Consider the following 13,212-nt stretch of genomic DNA (forward strand, 5'->3'; position numbering starts at 1 on the left):
GTTGTATGAATTAAGTGTGTAATCATTGTGAAATCGTGCAATCAGCTAACTACTCCCCCAGCCAGTACATCAAAACAAATCAGTAAATTGTGTGGGATTTTCTCTATTCCATAACCCACTAGAGACAGTAATGGGCATGGCTGTCTCTTTTAGTCTCCCCCTTCCCTTTTCCCACCTCCACATCCTGCACCTACAGTGCAGCCCTGCAGCTCACACCAGCTGTGGGCCCAGGAGGTAGAAACAAGGCTGGGAGAGCACCAGCATCAGATGCAGGTGGTAGCTTCCCCCTGGGGATTGTGACATCTTCCCAGGTCTGCAGGTGATGCAGCTGCATAAGCATGTTAGCTGCAGTCCCACACTGTCACCCTGATCCCTGGAGGGAATCTGCAGGCAGCATCCACAACTTATGCCAGCGTGCACCCAGTGCTGCTTCTGGCACATGAGGTGGGAGATGGTGAAAGCTCTGGATGGGGCCAGGATGCAACTGCCTGCCTAGCAAAACACAGCAGCTAGAACCCTGGATCCCTATAGGCTGGATCCTATGACTCTGCAGCCCCAAGCCAAAGGCCAGATACAGTCAGTTGGCAGGCTGGATCCAGGCCACAGGCCATATTTTGCCCACCCCTGCTCTAACATAATCCAAGCACCAAAATGGGAGTTTCATTTTTGAGACCTCTCACCAGAGAATATGGATACAGTCTCTAGTATAAGGAGAATTCCCAATATAATCCTACAGGACTCTTTGTCTGAATATTGTATCAGTTAGATCTAGGAAATAAATAAAATAAAAACCAAAAAAAACCAACAACCCCCTTCTCTATTTTCTGGAGGAAAGAAGGCACTCAAATCAACTCTTCTGACAATAACCATGATACTCAAAGCCAGTGCCAAGACCATAAACACTCAGGTAAAGGAGGTGAACATTTTTGATTTTTAAGAAATTATAAAAAGATGAAAAACAAAAAGATGAACGTGCAAACGTATGTGGCCCAACAAAGGGGCCAAGCATAAAATACTTGGCAGTAATAAAAACATGCACACATCACTAGATCTTGGAAATCCCTCCCTTTGAAGATCATCATGGCATTACACATTTAAGACTAGCTGTTTGTCTTCCACCTTGTAGAGTCAGCCCTTGATAGCCCAGCACAACACAAACAGGTCCGTATTTTGTTGCATGATACAGTATCCACACACAAACATGACCAAGCAGAAAAGCTGGAGAGCATGTGTCATTGAAGCCAGCCCCCAAAAGCCTTTTTCTGCAGTTTTTCAGAGTCACTATCTTGGCCTGGCCCAGCAGATTACATTCCCTTAGGCTACTTGGTACAGGATAGAGAAGATGTACTCAGTCTTAAAGAAGACGCCAATGCCAGACCGCAGCCAGCAAGGCCAGCCATACCTTGTCATGCGTCCAAAGGTGCATCTCAAGCCGGTCCAGAGAGGTGATACTCACCCTCGATGTGACTTCGGTCAGGCCACAGTTGGAGTACTGCGGCGCCGCACTTCAAAAGGGATGTGGCCAGCCTGGAGAGAGTTCAGAGGAGGGCCACCTGCTTGGTGAGAGGGCAGCAGGACAGGCCCTATGAGGAGAGACTGAGGGACCTGAACCTGTTCAGCCTCAGCAAGAGGAGGCTGAGGGGGGACCTGGTGGCTGCCTACAAGCTCATCTGAGGAGAGCAACAGCAAATAGGCAGAGCTCTTTTCTCCCCAGCACCACCTGATGTGACAAGGAACAATGGTAATAAGCTGATGGAGAATAGGTTTAGGTTAGAGATCAGAAGGCAATATTTTACAGTTAGGGTGGCCAAAATCTGGAACCAACTTCCCAGGGAAATGAATATGCCCGAGGTAGGGGCAAGGATCAAGAGAAGGTTGGATGATCACCTGTCTGGGGTCTTGTGAACCCAGCATTCGTTCCTGCCTGTGGCAGAGGGTCAGGCTAGATGATCTGTTCAGGTACCTCCTGACCCTAGCACCTATGAAACTATAAGTCTATGTTCAGTGTGTTAAAGAGGGTTGTGAAGGCAGTAGAAGAGTAACCAGAGTCAGGAACAGTTCAGAAAAGCATGGAGGAGAGTCTCCTGCACCCCCTCTTCACAGAAATGGCAGGATGCTGACAATGACTAGTCTCTTGGTTGAAGTGAAAGCTGCCCTCCCTGCAGATGTGCTTGTTGCCCTGGAAGACCATCTCAGTACATAATGTTCCCTCCCCAATGGCAGCTTGCTAGACAGACTCCTGCACCCCCCTCACAGCTGCCTATTTTTCTGGCCATGGACAGGGATGAGAAAGTGGTGGACTTGGTACCAGTCTGTCCCTCCCCATGCTCAGAAGGAACAGGGAAGTAGATCCAACCTGGGAAGACACTGTACATGTGGACAGTCAAAGTGCATCATGTTTATAGCCTTGCCACCTCACCTGCCCTGACACTACTTGAAGGTAGCTCATTATGGCAGCAACACCCCCTAGAGCAGGGCTTCCCAACCTTATCCTTTGCACAACCCCATTTAAACACTGGAAAATTTTTGCAACCCCAAAATGAGGCAGAGAAGATCAACAATCAACTGGGAGTTGGCACGGGAGGGCCCAGGACCCTGCCTGCGCACCCCCCAGGGCAGACAGTTGCAGCCATAGCCAGCCTCCCAGAGGCATGCCACGGATGGGCACGCGCCGCACCCCGAGGATCTCCTCGGGCTCCGCGGCCCCCCCCTCTGGCACCTCGGAGACAGCTACCCAGGCGGAGCCCCTGGTTCCGGGCTCCATGCAGACAGAGCCCCTGGCTCTCAGCTGCGGGGGCTGCCTGTCCCTTTTTCAGGCTCTGGGGCCTGGGAGCATGGTGACCTCCCCTTGTGGGGTCTGCTCCTTTTTGGGGTCTCTGGCGTGCCAGCTGGAGGAGCTCCAGGCCACAGTCCAGAGACTGCGTGCCATCAGGGACTGCGAGCAGGAGATAGACTCCTACTGCCAGGCCCTTCTCCCCCAGGAGCCGGAGGGTAGACCACAGTCTCCTTCCAGGCCAAAGGAGGACTCTGGGACCTCCTGCTCTGTCCAGCCAGGGGCATGGACCACGGTGGTCAAGGGCCCCAAGGCCCGCCACACCAAGGCCCCTGCCCCGCCAGAGCTGAGCAACAGGTACGCACTTCTTGCCGGTCCAGCAGAGCCTGCTGAGTTGCCGGCTCCCGCAGGCAACATGGGCCCAACTGCAGCTCCTGCCCCTGCTCTCCCCAAGACAAAATGTAAGGTGTTTGTTGTGGGAGACTCCCTCCTGAGGGGGAATGAGGGGGCAATCTGCCACCCCGACCCCTTAGCCCGGGAAGTCTGCTGCTTCCCGGGGGCCCGCATCCGGGACATTGTGGAGAGGATCCCAGAGTTCCTCAAACCCACAGACCATTATCCCATGCTCCTAATTTATGTGGGCACCAATGACACGGCTCGGAGCGCTCCCAGCCGGGTCATGAGACTGTACAAGGATTTGGGAGTGGGGCTAAAGGGTCTGGGGGCACAGGTGGTGTTCTCGTCGATCCTCCCAGTCTTAGGCTATGGGCCGAGGAAGGAGAGGAGGATCCACATGGTCAACCAAGGACTGCGGCGCTGGTGTTGTCGGGAAGGCTTTGGCTTTCATAACCACAGCCCGCTCTTTGGCGAGACAGGCAGCGAGCTGCTGGGAAGAGATGGCCTCCACCTCTCTCCCCTCGAGAGGAGGCTCTTCTCAGCCAGACTAGCTAACCTGCTCCACCAGGCTTTAAACTAAGCCCGCTGGCGGACAGGGGGACTACCGCCACTGCTGGCCCGCTGAGCAACCCTTGCAAAGCCAGCAGGTCAAGGCACTTAAGGGAGCCCACCCCAGCCCCAGCCCTGGTAAAAGCTGTGGGCAAGGAAGGAGCCCCCCAGGGGACACTGGCCTGCCTGTACACAAATGCCAGGAGCTTGGGGAATAAGCAGGAAGAGCTCATCCTCCTGCTCAATGCAAATAATTATGAGGTCATAGGGATAATGGAGACCTGGTGGGACTCCATCCATGACTGGACCACGGGTATAGATGGCTATACCCTGTACAGGAAGGATCGTGTAGAGAAAAGGGAGCTCTCTATATTAAGGAAAGCTACGCGTCCCTGCAAGCTGATATTGGCGACTAGGGTGGACGACTGGAGACCCTCTGGGTTAAAATCCATGGGGAACATGGCACAGGGGACACAATGGTGGGAGTCTACTACAGACCTCCCACCCAAAGTCCTGAGCTTGACCAGGAGTTTGCCCGGGAACTGGCTAAGGCCGCATGCTCCAGGACCATGGTTGTCATGGGTGACTTCAATTACCTGGACATCTCGTGGGAGGATTGCTCAGCAAAATCTGAGCGGTCGCAAAGTTTCCTCTCGTGCATGGATGACCTCTACCTGACTCAAGTCTATGGGCCAACGAGAGGCAAAGCGCTGCTCGACCTGGTACTGGCTACTGGGGAGGACCTAGTCGGCGACCTAGCGATGGATGGAAAGCTGGGTGACAGCGACCACGAGCTGATCAACTTTACCATCCGCCAAAAAGCTGGCAAGTCAGTCAGCAACACGGAAGTCCTTGACTTCAGAAAAGCCGACTTTGACAAGCTCAGGAGGCTTGTCAGTGAGGCCCTAAGGGACCATGACCACAGGAAGAGGGGAGTTCAAGAAGAGTGGTTGCTCCTCAAGGGAGCAATCCTCAATGCACAAGCTAAGTCTATTCCATCTCGGAGGAAAGGCAGCAAGAGGGCACAGCAGCCCCCCTGGCTCTCCAGGGACCTAGCAGACCTCCTGAGGCTAAAAAGAAAGGCCTACAAAGGATGGGAGTCACCTCCAAGGAGGACTATTCTGCACTGGTCTGGTCCTGCAGGGAGCAGACCAGGAAAGCCAAGGCTGCAACTGAACTCCAACTAGCTTCGAGTATCAAGGACAATAAAAAGTGGGGAGCCGGAGGAAAAGCAGGGGCAACATTGGACCCCTGCTGAACCAGATGGGGCAACTGACAACTGACGCCCAGGAAAAAGCCAACCTATTAAATAGGTACTTTGCGTCGGTCTTTCATCAGCCCCATGGGACGCCCATGCCCGCTACGGGACAGGGAAGTCCGGGTGAGGGTGATCCCCTGCCCTCCATTAATGCTGACTTCGTGAAGGAACATCTGGAGAAGCCGGATACCTTCAAGTCAGCTGGCCCTGACAATCTTCACCCCAGGGTACTCAAGGAGCTGGCAAGCATCATATCCGTGCTAGAGGCTGAGCTCTTTGAAAACTCTTGGCGCTCTAGTGTAGTGCCCGAAGACTGGAAGAAGACCAATGTGGTGCCTATCTTCAAGAAAGGGAGGAAAGTGGATCCGGCTAACTATAGGCCCATCAGCCTGACTTCTATCCTGGGGAAGATCTTAGAAAAGTTTATTAAAGAGGCCATCCTTAATGGACTGGCCGACACCAACATCTTAAGGGATAACCAGCACGGGTTTGTTGCGGGTAGGTCTTGCTTGACCAAACTCATTTCCTTCTACGACCAGGTGACCTCTCACCTGGACAAGGGAGAAGAGATTGATGTCATATATCTTGACTTCAAAAAAGCCTTCGATCTGGTTTCCCACGATCACCTCTTGGAGAAACTGGCCAATTGTCGCCTTGGGTCCACCACGATCCACTGGCTGGAAAATTGGCTCCGGGGTCGGACTCGGAGGGTAGTAATTGATGGAAGTCACTCATCATGGTGTCCAGTGACCAGTGGGGTCCCCCAAGGCTCTGTCCTTGGACCCATACTGTTAAACATCTTCATTAATGATGTGGACACTGGAGTCAGAAGCAGACTGGCCAAGTTCACCGATGACACCAAATTTTGGGGCAAAGCATCCACACCAGAAGACAGGTGGGCGATCCAGGCTGACCTGGACAGGCTCAGCAGGTGGGCGGACGAGAATCTGATGGTGTTCAACGCTGATAAATGCAAGGTTCTCCACCTTGGGAAGAAAAACCCGCAGCATCCTTATAGGCTCGGCAGTGCTATGTTGGCTAGCACTATGGAAGAAAGAGACTTGGGGGTTATCATTGACCACAAGATGAACATGAGCCTGCAGTGCGATGCTGCGGCTAGTAAAGCGACCAAAACGCTGGCTTGCATCTATAGATGCTTCTCAAGCAAATCCCAGGACGTCATTCTCCCCTTGTACTCGGCCTTAGTGAGGCCGCAGCTGGAGTACTGCGTCCAGTTTTGGGCTCCACAATTCAAAAAGGATGTGGAGAAGCTTGAGAGAGTGCAGAGGAGAGCCACGTGCATGATCAGAGGTCAGGAAAAAAGACCTTATGATAAGAGGCTGAGAGCTATGGGACTCTTTAGCCTGGAAAAGCACAGGCTCAGGGGTGATCTGGTAGCTGCCTACAAGTTTATCAGGGGTGACCACCAGTATCTGGGGGAACGTTTGTTCACCAGAGCGCCCCAAGGGATGACGACTAGGTCAAATGGTCATAAGCTACTACAAGACCGTTTCAGTCTGGACATAAGGAAGAATATCTTTACTGTCCAAGCCCCCGAGGTCTAGAACAGCCTGCCACCGGAGGTGGTTCAAGCACCTACATTGAACACCTTCAAGAGCAAACCGGATGCTTATCTTGCCGGGATCCTATGACCCCAGCTGACTTCCTGCCCTTTGGGCAGGGGGCTGGACTCGATGATCTTCCGAGGTCCCTTCCAGCCCTAATGTCTATGAAATCTATGAAACAAGGAAGAATTCATCAAATTGCACTCCTTTTTCTCAGTCTCATTCCTGTCATTAATTTTACTGCTAGAGCTCAAAGCATCCATATTAGATTTCTCTGTCATGTTAAACAAATTTCAGTCCACCAGTATCAACATGCTGATTTTATGTTAGCCTCCTGAAATATTCAAGCACCTTGTGTGGGAGATGCAACTATCATGTAGGGACAAATAACTGCCAAGAACATGAGTTATATAAACAGGAAGGATATTCATCATAATTAGTCAGCACTGTCAAGCATCTCTGCAACCCCATTGTTTATTATTGCAGCCCTAAATGGGGTTGTGACCCCAAGGCTGGGAACTGCTGCTCTAGAATGTCTGAAATTCCACCCACCCTGGTGTTATCTGCTACACAAATATGCACTTAATTCTATGATTCAAATAATGAACAGAGATATTAAATAAATCAGACCCAGGAAGCTTGTTCCACCTGGAATACCCTGTACAAACTATCCATCACCAAGAGAACTCACAACATACCAATGCTACAAGGAGCCCTAGCAATGGAAATCTTTGTCTACCACAGAGAGAAAGAGAATTTGACAACAAAGCGTTGGGGCTATAAGGATATCTTCAAAAAATTCAGAATATTTTAAGCAATACCCATCGGAAAAAAAAAAAAGCCTAAAAACATAACTGCTTTAACTTCAACTACCTGCAAAGTCATGCCTGAGCAACCCAATTTCCCTCTATGATAAGGTGACAGGCTCTGCAGATGGGGTAAAAGAGCAGCAATTGTGATATACCTTGATGTTAGCAAGGCTCTTGATACAGTCTCCCACAACATTCTCATTAATAAGCTGAGGAAATGCAAACTTGACTCAACTACTGTTTGGGTCATTGTGCTTAATAAGTAGTAATCAAGGGCTCAAAATCTAGTTAGGATGAGGTCTCAAGTGGGGTTCCACAGGGGTCTGTCCTGGATCAGGTGTTGTTTAATATCTTCATTAATTATCTGAATTATAGGATGGAGTGCAAATTTGGAGATGACACAAGGCTGGGTAGAGTTGCAGACAGGTTAGGGGTTTGGATCCACAGGAAAGACTAGACAGACTGGAAACATGGTCCAAAAAACAACCAGATGAGATTCAATAAGTGCAAAGTCTTGCAGTTGAGAAGGAAGAACTGCATACATAAATACAGACTGAGGAATGACTAGCTAGGCTGCAGTACTGCTGAGAAGGCTGGGGGGGGGGGGGGGGGGGAAAAGAGCAGTAGGACATAAGCTGAATATGAGCCAAGTATGTTCTTGTTGCCAAAAAAGCCAACAGTATACTGGGTTGTATTAACAGGAGTGTCACTTGGCAAATCAAAGGAAGTCATTCTTCCACTCTATTCAGCACTGGTGTGGCCACATCCAGTTTCAGGCCCCACACATCAGTTCAAGGCAGAGTGACAGAAGTCATTAAAGGCCTGGGGAGCATGCCTTAGGAGGACAGGCTGAAAGAACTAGGGTTATTTAGTCTAGAAAAGAGAAAAATGAAGGGGGAATTTGGTAAGTCTTCAAATATCTTAAGGGTGATTTATAGAGAGAATGGAGATGGGCTTTTCTCCATGCCTGTAGCAGACAGGTCTAGAAGCAACGGCCTCAAGATGAAGTAGAGGAAATTTAGATTGGAGACTAGGAGGAATTCTAAAAATGATGGTGATCAAACACTGGACCAAGCTACCTAAGTGGTTCTAAATTAGGGTGCCTTGAGATCTGTTCAAAGGTGGTGCTGGATGCCACAAAATGTTAGCACTATTAGGTGGACAAACAGGATTCACAAGATAAATTCAGAAATTTAAAACAAGAATCCATAGCGTAAAAAACATTCGAAGCTCTCGGCAAAAGAAGAATTACTTTATTATTTTTATGTAGTCAAAAACCAAGTGAAAACTAAGAGTTAGCATTTTCTGAGGTTGTGCCTCAAATCTAAGAAGCTTGAGAACCACGAGGCTATCTAAAGAAGTTGTAGAATATCCATCCCTGGAAGTGTTTAAGAGCAAGTTAGACATTTGACTGGAATTGTTTAGTCAGGGATAATCCTGTCTTGAGCAGGAGGCTGGAATAGATGACCTCGGGAAGTCCTTTCCAGCCCTACTTCCCAATGATTCTATACCTACACACAAAACAATCAAGTCGTTATGCTTGCTTATACAATGGAAACAATCATAACATTTAAGTTGATTCCCCTAGCATTTCCAAGTTTGTTTGAAACAGACTGTCCCTTTCAAAACTTTAAATGCCTGAAACTATATACACATTGCCAACATGAGTAGCTGGACCTAACTTTTGAAGCAGGAGTTTGCAGAAATTTCCTCCAACTCCCGAGGCCATCCTGGTAAATAATACTGTGATCACACAGAAGGGGCAGTCAGTCTTGGGAAATAAATGATCCCCAAGCCTGTCCAAAAACAAATGTTGTGTCATTTACTTAGTGGTGAAGGAGAACAAGAAAAATGCAACTGGAAAGCAAACAATGCAGACAAGTCATGGTATAACATCCTTCAATAAAAATCCAGTCAACTTTTGCAGAATAATAATTTAAGGAATTGTAATTGATAACCATAATAGGAGGCTGCATATATGACATTGCATGAATTTTCTTTTCCTCCTTGCAGCTTCTGAATTCCAGGGGTGAAAAAGTGGTACTTCTAAGGTTTGGCTAATTCATGTTAACAGCATCATTTAGAGTAAAAAAAATATTTCTGATTGAAATAGGCAAGGTGGGTAGGCAAGGACTGGTTTTATGAAAGCATTAAAAAAAATTCAGCTTAAAAGCCCATAAGAATGAAAACAGTCAAAGTTTCATATACATTTTTTCCTTAGAATGAATGCCCCTTCCCTCCCTTAGATTTAAAGTACTTTGAAAATATTAGTTTTAGGCTTCCAAAGAGACAGCACAGCATTAAATTGTTTAGTCTAATTATAGAAAAGCTTATCATTTTAGAGACTCACTATAGGTATCACTGATTCGTGCACGTTTTTGACAACTTAGATTGCTTCAGATTGCTAAGATTCCTTGCCTATGTTCCAGGATCACTTTTGTTCACCTCAACATGGGTACATAAAAATCAGAGCTAAAGAATATTACTCAATTGTAAATAGTTTGAAAACTTTTCTTAGTAAGCAGTGAAATAAAGTGTACGTTATGAATTTTTACAGAATGCATGATTTCATTTTTTTTTTAAAATATTTCTATGTGGTTACAATACTAAGTAACTTCTGTCTTCCCAAGTCTACAGACAGGCTGTATCAGTACTTTTGCAGCCTTCCTAATTAGCAAGTTTCATTTCTGCTGTTTAATACACACCAGTAACCATAAAACTGATATATGTTGTTACTTTTACTCTGTTATTACATCTAGATTTCTCAAGTAGCAATGGGGGGGAGGGGGGGAGGGCTGCTGAAGGTGTACAGTAAAGGAGCCTTCCCTGAACTATGCATGTTAGGACTGGGAAAAAGATTGGCATACAAGTGCATACAGTTTTCTCCCTTTCAGCAAACAGTGTGGTGGCCAGTATCAAGGAAGGAACACAAGCAAAATTTAGGGAATGTATGCCAGTGGAAAGGGGAGAGTGCTAAAGAAAAAAAAAGAGCATGTAGGTCCTTCTCCATAAGACACAGCTGTTTTACTTCACTAATGAGGACATAGCTCTTACTTCATATTATCAAGTAGATATCCTCTTTCAATCCCTGCATAAAAGCTGCAATTTCTAAAACAACATAAATTGAAATAATTTCTTTCTATAGAGATGCTGCACTTGAAGGTATCGCAGTATTGGGGGGGGAGGGAGGGGGGAGATGGTTAGGCAAAATATTCCTATCTTCCTGTGACTTCTGCCTGACAGAGGACCAGTGCCTTATGAACTAACACGTTCAGAGGCATGAGCTTTTGTAGAGTACAGCCTACTTCGTCAACATCTGATGAAGTAGGCAACAGCCTGCAAAAGCTCATGACACTCTGAACAAGTCAATTCATAACGATGCCACCCTGGCTCTGCCTCCTGCCTAGCTGAAGATAAACACAGCTAACCTCTCCCTGGTTTCGGTTAGTTTAAATTCAAAGGAAGCCTTACAAAGTACTTGTCATCATCATTCAAATTTGATCTGAGCACTAAAACAAAGTTAGGTGTAAAAATGGAATTCTACTGGTTTCCAGATATTTCTGCACTTTTAAAAGAGACTTGGTCTGATACAATGGGTGGTCATGTTGAATATGTGTGTCATTTACATGATAAGGTTTTCTAGTTCTACCATAAAAAGTATGTGAAGTCAATCATATGCATTTTAGAAGTCACCAAATATGTTAACTTTAAGCTTTTAATTTCTTTGGGGGAGGAGGAATCTATCTTAAAGGTAAGAAAAATTGACATTGAAATGATGGATGCTGGCATCTGACCCAGTCTATGAAACCTAGGCCCCCCCTATACCCTACAGGTACTGTGTAATTAACTGCTTAATTGTCCTACTACCTTAATACCAGCTACATGTGCAAAGTGGCTACCCTCCAGTAAGAAGCTCCAAACAGCTATAAAGTTAGACACTGAAAACGCATACTAACTTTATAGCTGGCTGTGACCAAGCTTTAATTGGCAGGTGTAACAGGGTCTCCCCTGCCACCCAGAGCACTGTCTGCTGACAGAGCTCCCAGCCTCAGGGGTGCACCATGCCCAGAGTGAAACTCCCAGGCCTTGGAGATGAAGGCTGCTTTGATCCCCAGGACTTGGGAGTTTCATACCCCCGCAACCCCTGAGAATTGCAGCTGCTGTGATTCCCCAGCTCTGGGAGACCCTCAAGTGAGGGTAAGATTAAGCTCCTCCTGCACCAGTGATCAGGCACAATGGGATCTAATGCATGATCCCTCAATCTTGCCTCCTGCCATACACACATGGCACAGTAGGAGACAGGTTTGTATGCATCACGCATTAGATCCCATTGCACCTTTACCTGCATTTGGGGGGGGCTTACACTGCAACACTGACCCCTGCTACACATTACATATATTATGTAATTCACTGCTTAACTGCACAACAAATTTAAACCCACCACACACACAAAGCAATTCTCACACCATAAAAATGAGTCTCCAGCTCCAGTTGGTCTAACAAAAGGTATTATTTTGGAACCAAGAGTTCTAGGTTTTTTTGGTAAGTCTCCAGCTTTAAGGAGAGCCAACCAGCTACCAAGCTAGCACCTGAAAGTGCGTAACCAGCCCACAGCTGGCTTCCACCTGGCTTCAGTTCCTGCATGGAGCAGGGCCCGCAGCCTCCACACGCAGTCTCCTCCTGACACCAATCTTTGGGAAGGGGCAGCCTGCCACTGACGCCCAGTGCCGGGCACATGAGGAGGAGAATTTTAATAGTCCCCAGCAATAGTAGGGGTTTGGGGGCTGTGATGTTTTCATCCCGCGGCTCTGCACGAGACCCCGGCGGGAGAAGGGGGGCTCCCCCCTTCATGGCAAACCGCTCAGATGCTGCACAACACCCCCAGCCGGCTCGCGGGCGCTGCGCGGGGTCCGGCGGGAGCAACGGGCACCGGCGTCTCCCCACATCTCCAGAGGCCGCCCCCACCCCAAAAACGGGGCCAAGGGCCAAACCGCGGGTGCCCCTCTGCCCCCGCCTGCGCTCGGGCTGGCTGCCGGGGGCTGCGCAACCCAGAGATGCTGCGGGCCCCGCTCCGGAGGCGGCAGCTGCAGGAGCTGAGTCAGGACGGAGCCTCCCGCTCCGCGCCCCGAGCCCGCAGCTGCGGCCGGGCCGGGCCGGGCCGGGCCGGGCGCCGCGAGTCACCTGCAGACCGTGATGAGGTTCCTGCGCTCCACGGCGGCGTTGCGGGCCGGGCCGCTCCTCCTGCGGGCGGCCGCGCCGAGCCCCCCCAGGCCGAGCCCCGCCATGGCGGCGGCGGCGGGGGCCGGCGGCGGCCCCAGCCTTTGTTCGCGGCCCGCGGCGGCGCCCGCTGCCCCCGAGGCCGAAGGCGGCGGCGACCCCCGCCTCACGCGGCCGTCGGCGGCGCCGCCCGGAGCTCGCGGCCGAGCGGAGGCTGCTGCCGGGCATCAGCGGCGGGAGGCGGCCGCGGCTCGGGCTCGGGCTGGGAGCCGGACGCCGGACCGCAGCGCCGGCCCCGCCAGCCAATCCCGGCCACGAGGGCGGAGCAGGCGGCGCCTCGCAGCGCCCGGGGGCGGCGCCAGCAGCGCGGGGGGGCGGCCACGTGCGGGGGCTGAGCCGGGCGCGCCCCGCCCGAGGGGTGCCCGTGCCTCTGCAGCCCCCTGGGCACACCTCGGCCTGGTCCCTTCCCTGCCACCACTGTGCTCCGGAGAGGGGGCCAGATCTGGCCGCTCCTTATTTTTTGCTTGTTTGTTCCTTTAAGGAAAATTTGTCGTGTGCCAGGTCAAATTAGCCAGATTAGGTCCAAATCTGTTCAAATCATTCAGGAACCACACGTGGCCCTGCTACCGCAAGTATCCCCCACCG

At 49.9% G+C, this 13,212-nt stretch overlaps 1 protein-coding gene across 5 annotated transcripts in view; it reads right to left on the reverse strand.

Annotated features, from left to right (window-relative positions):
- RUNDC3B (RUN domain containing 3B) overlaps positions 1-12,838 on the reverse strand; it is a 103,010-nt gene extending 90,172 nt beyond the window's left edge. For 2 of the 5 annotated variants that reach the window (XM_059729039.1, XM_059729036.1), the window contains exon 1: positions 12,532-12,831. In XM_059729039.1, the coding sequence (XP_059585022.1) occupies positions 12,532-12,635 (104 nt within the window). In that variant the 5' untranslated portion in view covers positions 12,636-12,831. Of the gene's footprint in view, positions 1-12,531 lie in introns of all 5 variants that reach the window. The other 3 variants (XR_009462660.1, XM_019497757.2, XM_059729035.1) reach the window with 3 other exon arrangements.
- Between the last annotated feature and the right edge of the window lie 374 nt (positions 12,839-13,212).

The sequence above is a fragment of the Alligator mississippiensis genome, chromosome 5 (genome assembly GCF_030867095.1).
Source record: "Alligator mississippiensis isolate rAllMis1 chromosome 5, rAllMis1, whole genome shotgun sequence".
In the NCBI taxonomy this organism is placed as follows: domain Eukaryota; kingdom Metazoa; phylum Chordata; order Crocodylia; family Alligatoridae; genus Alligator; species Alligator mississippiensis.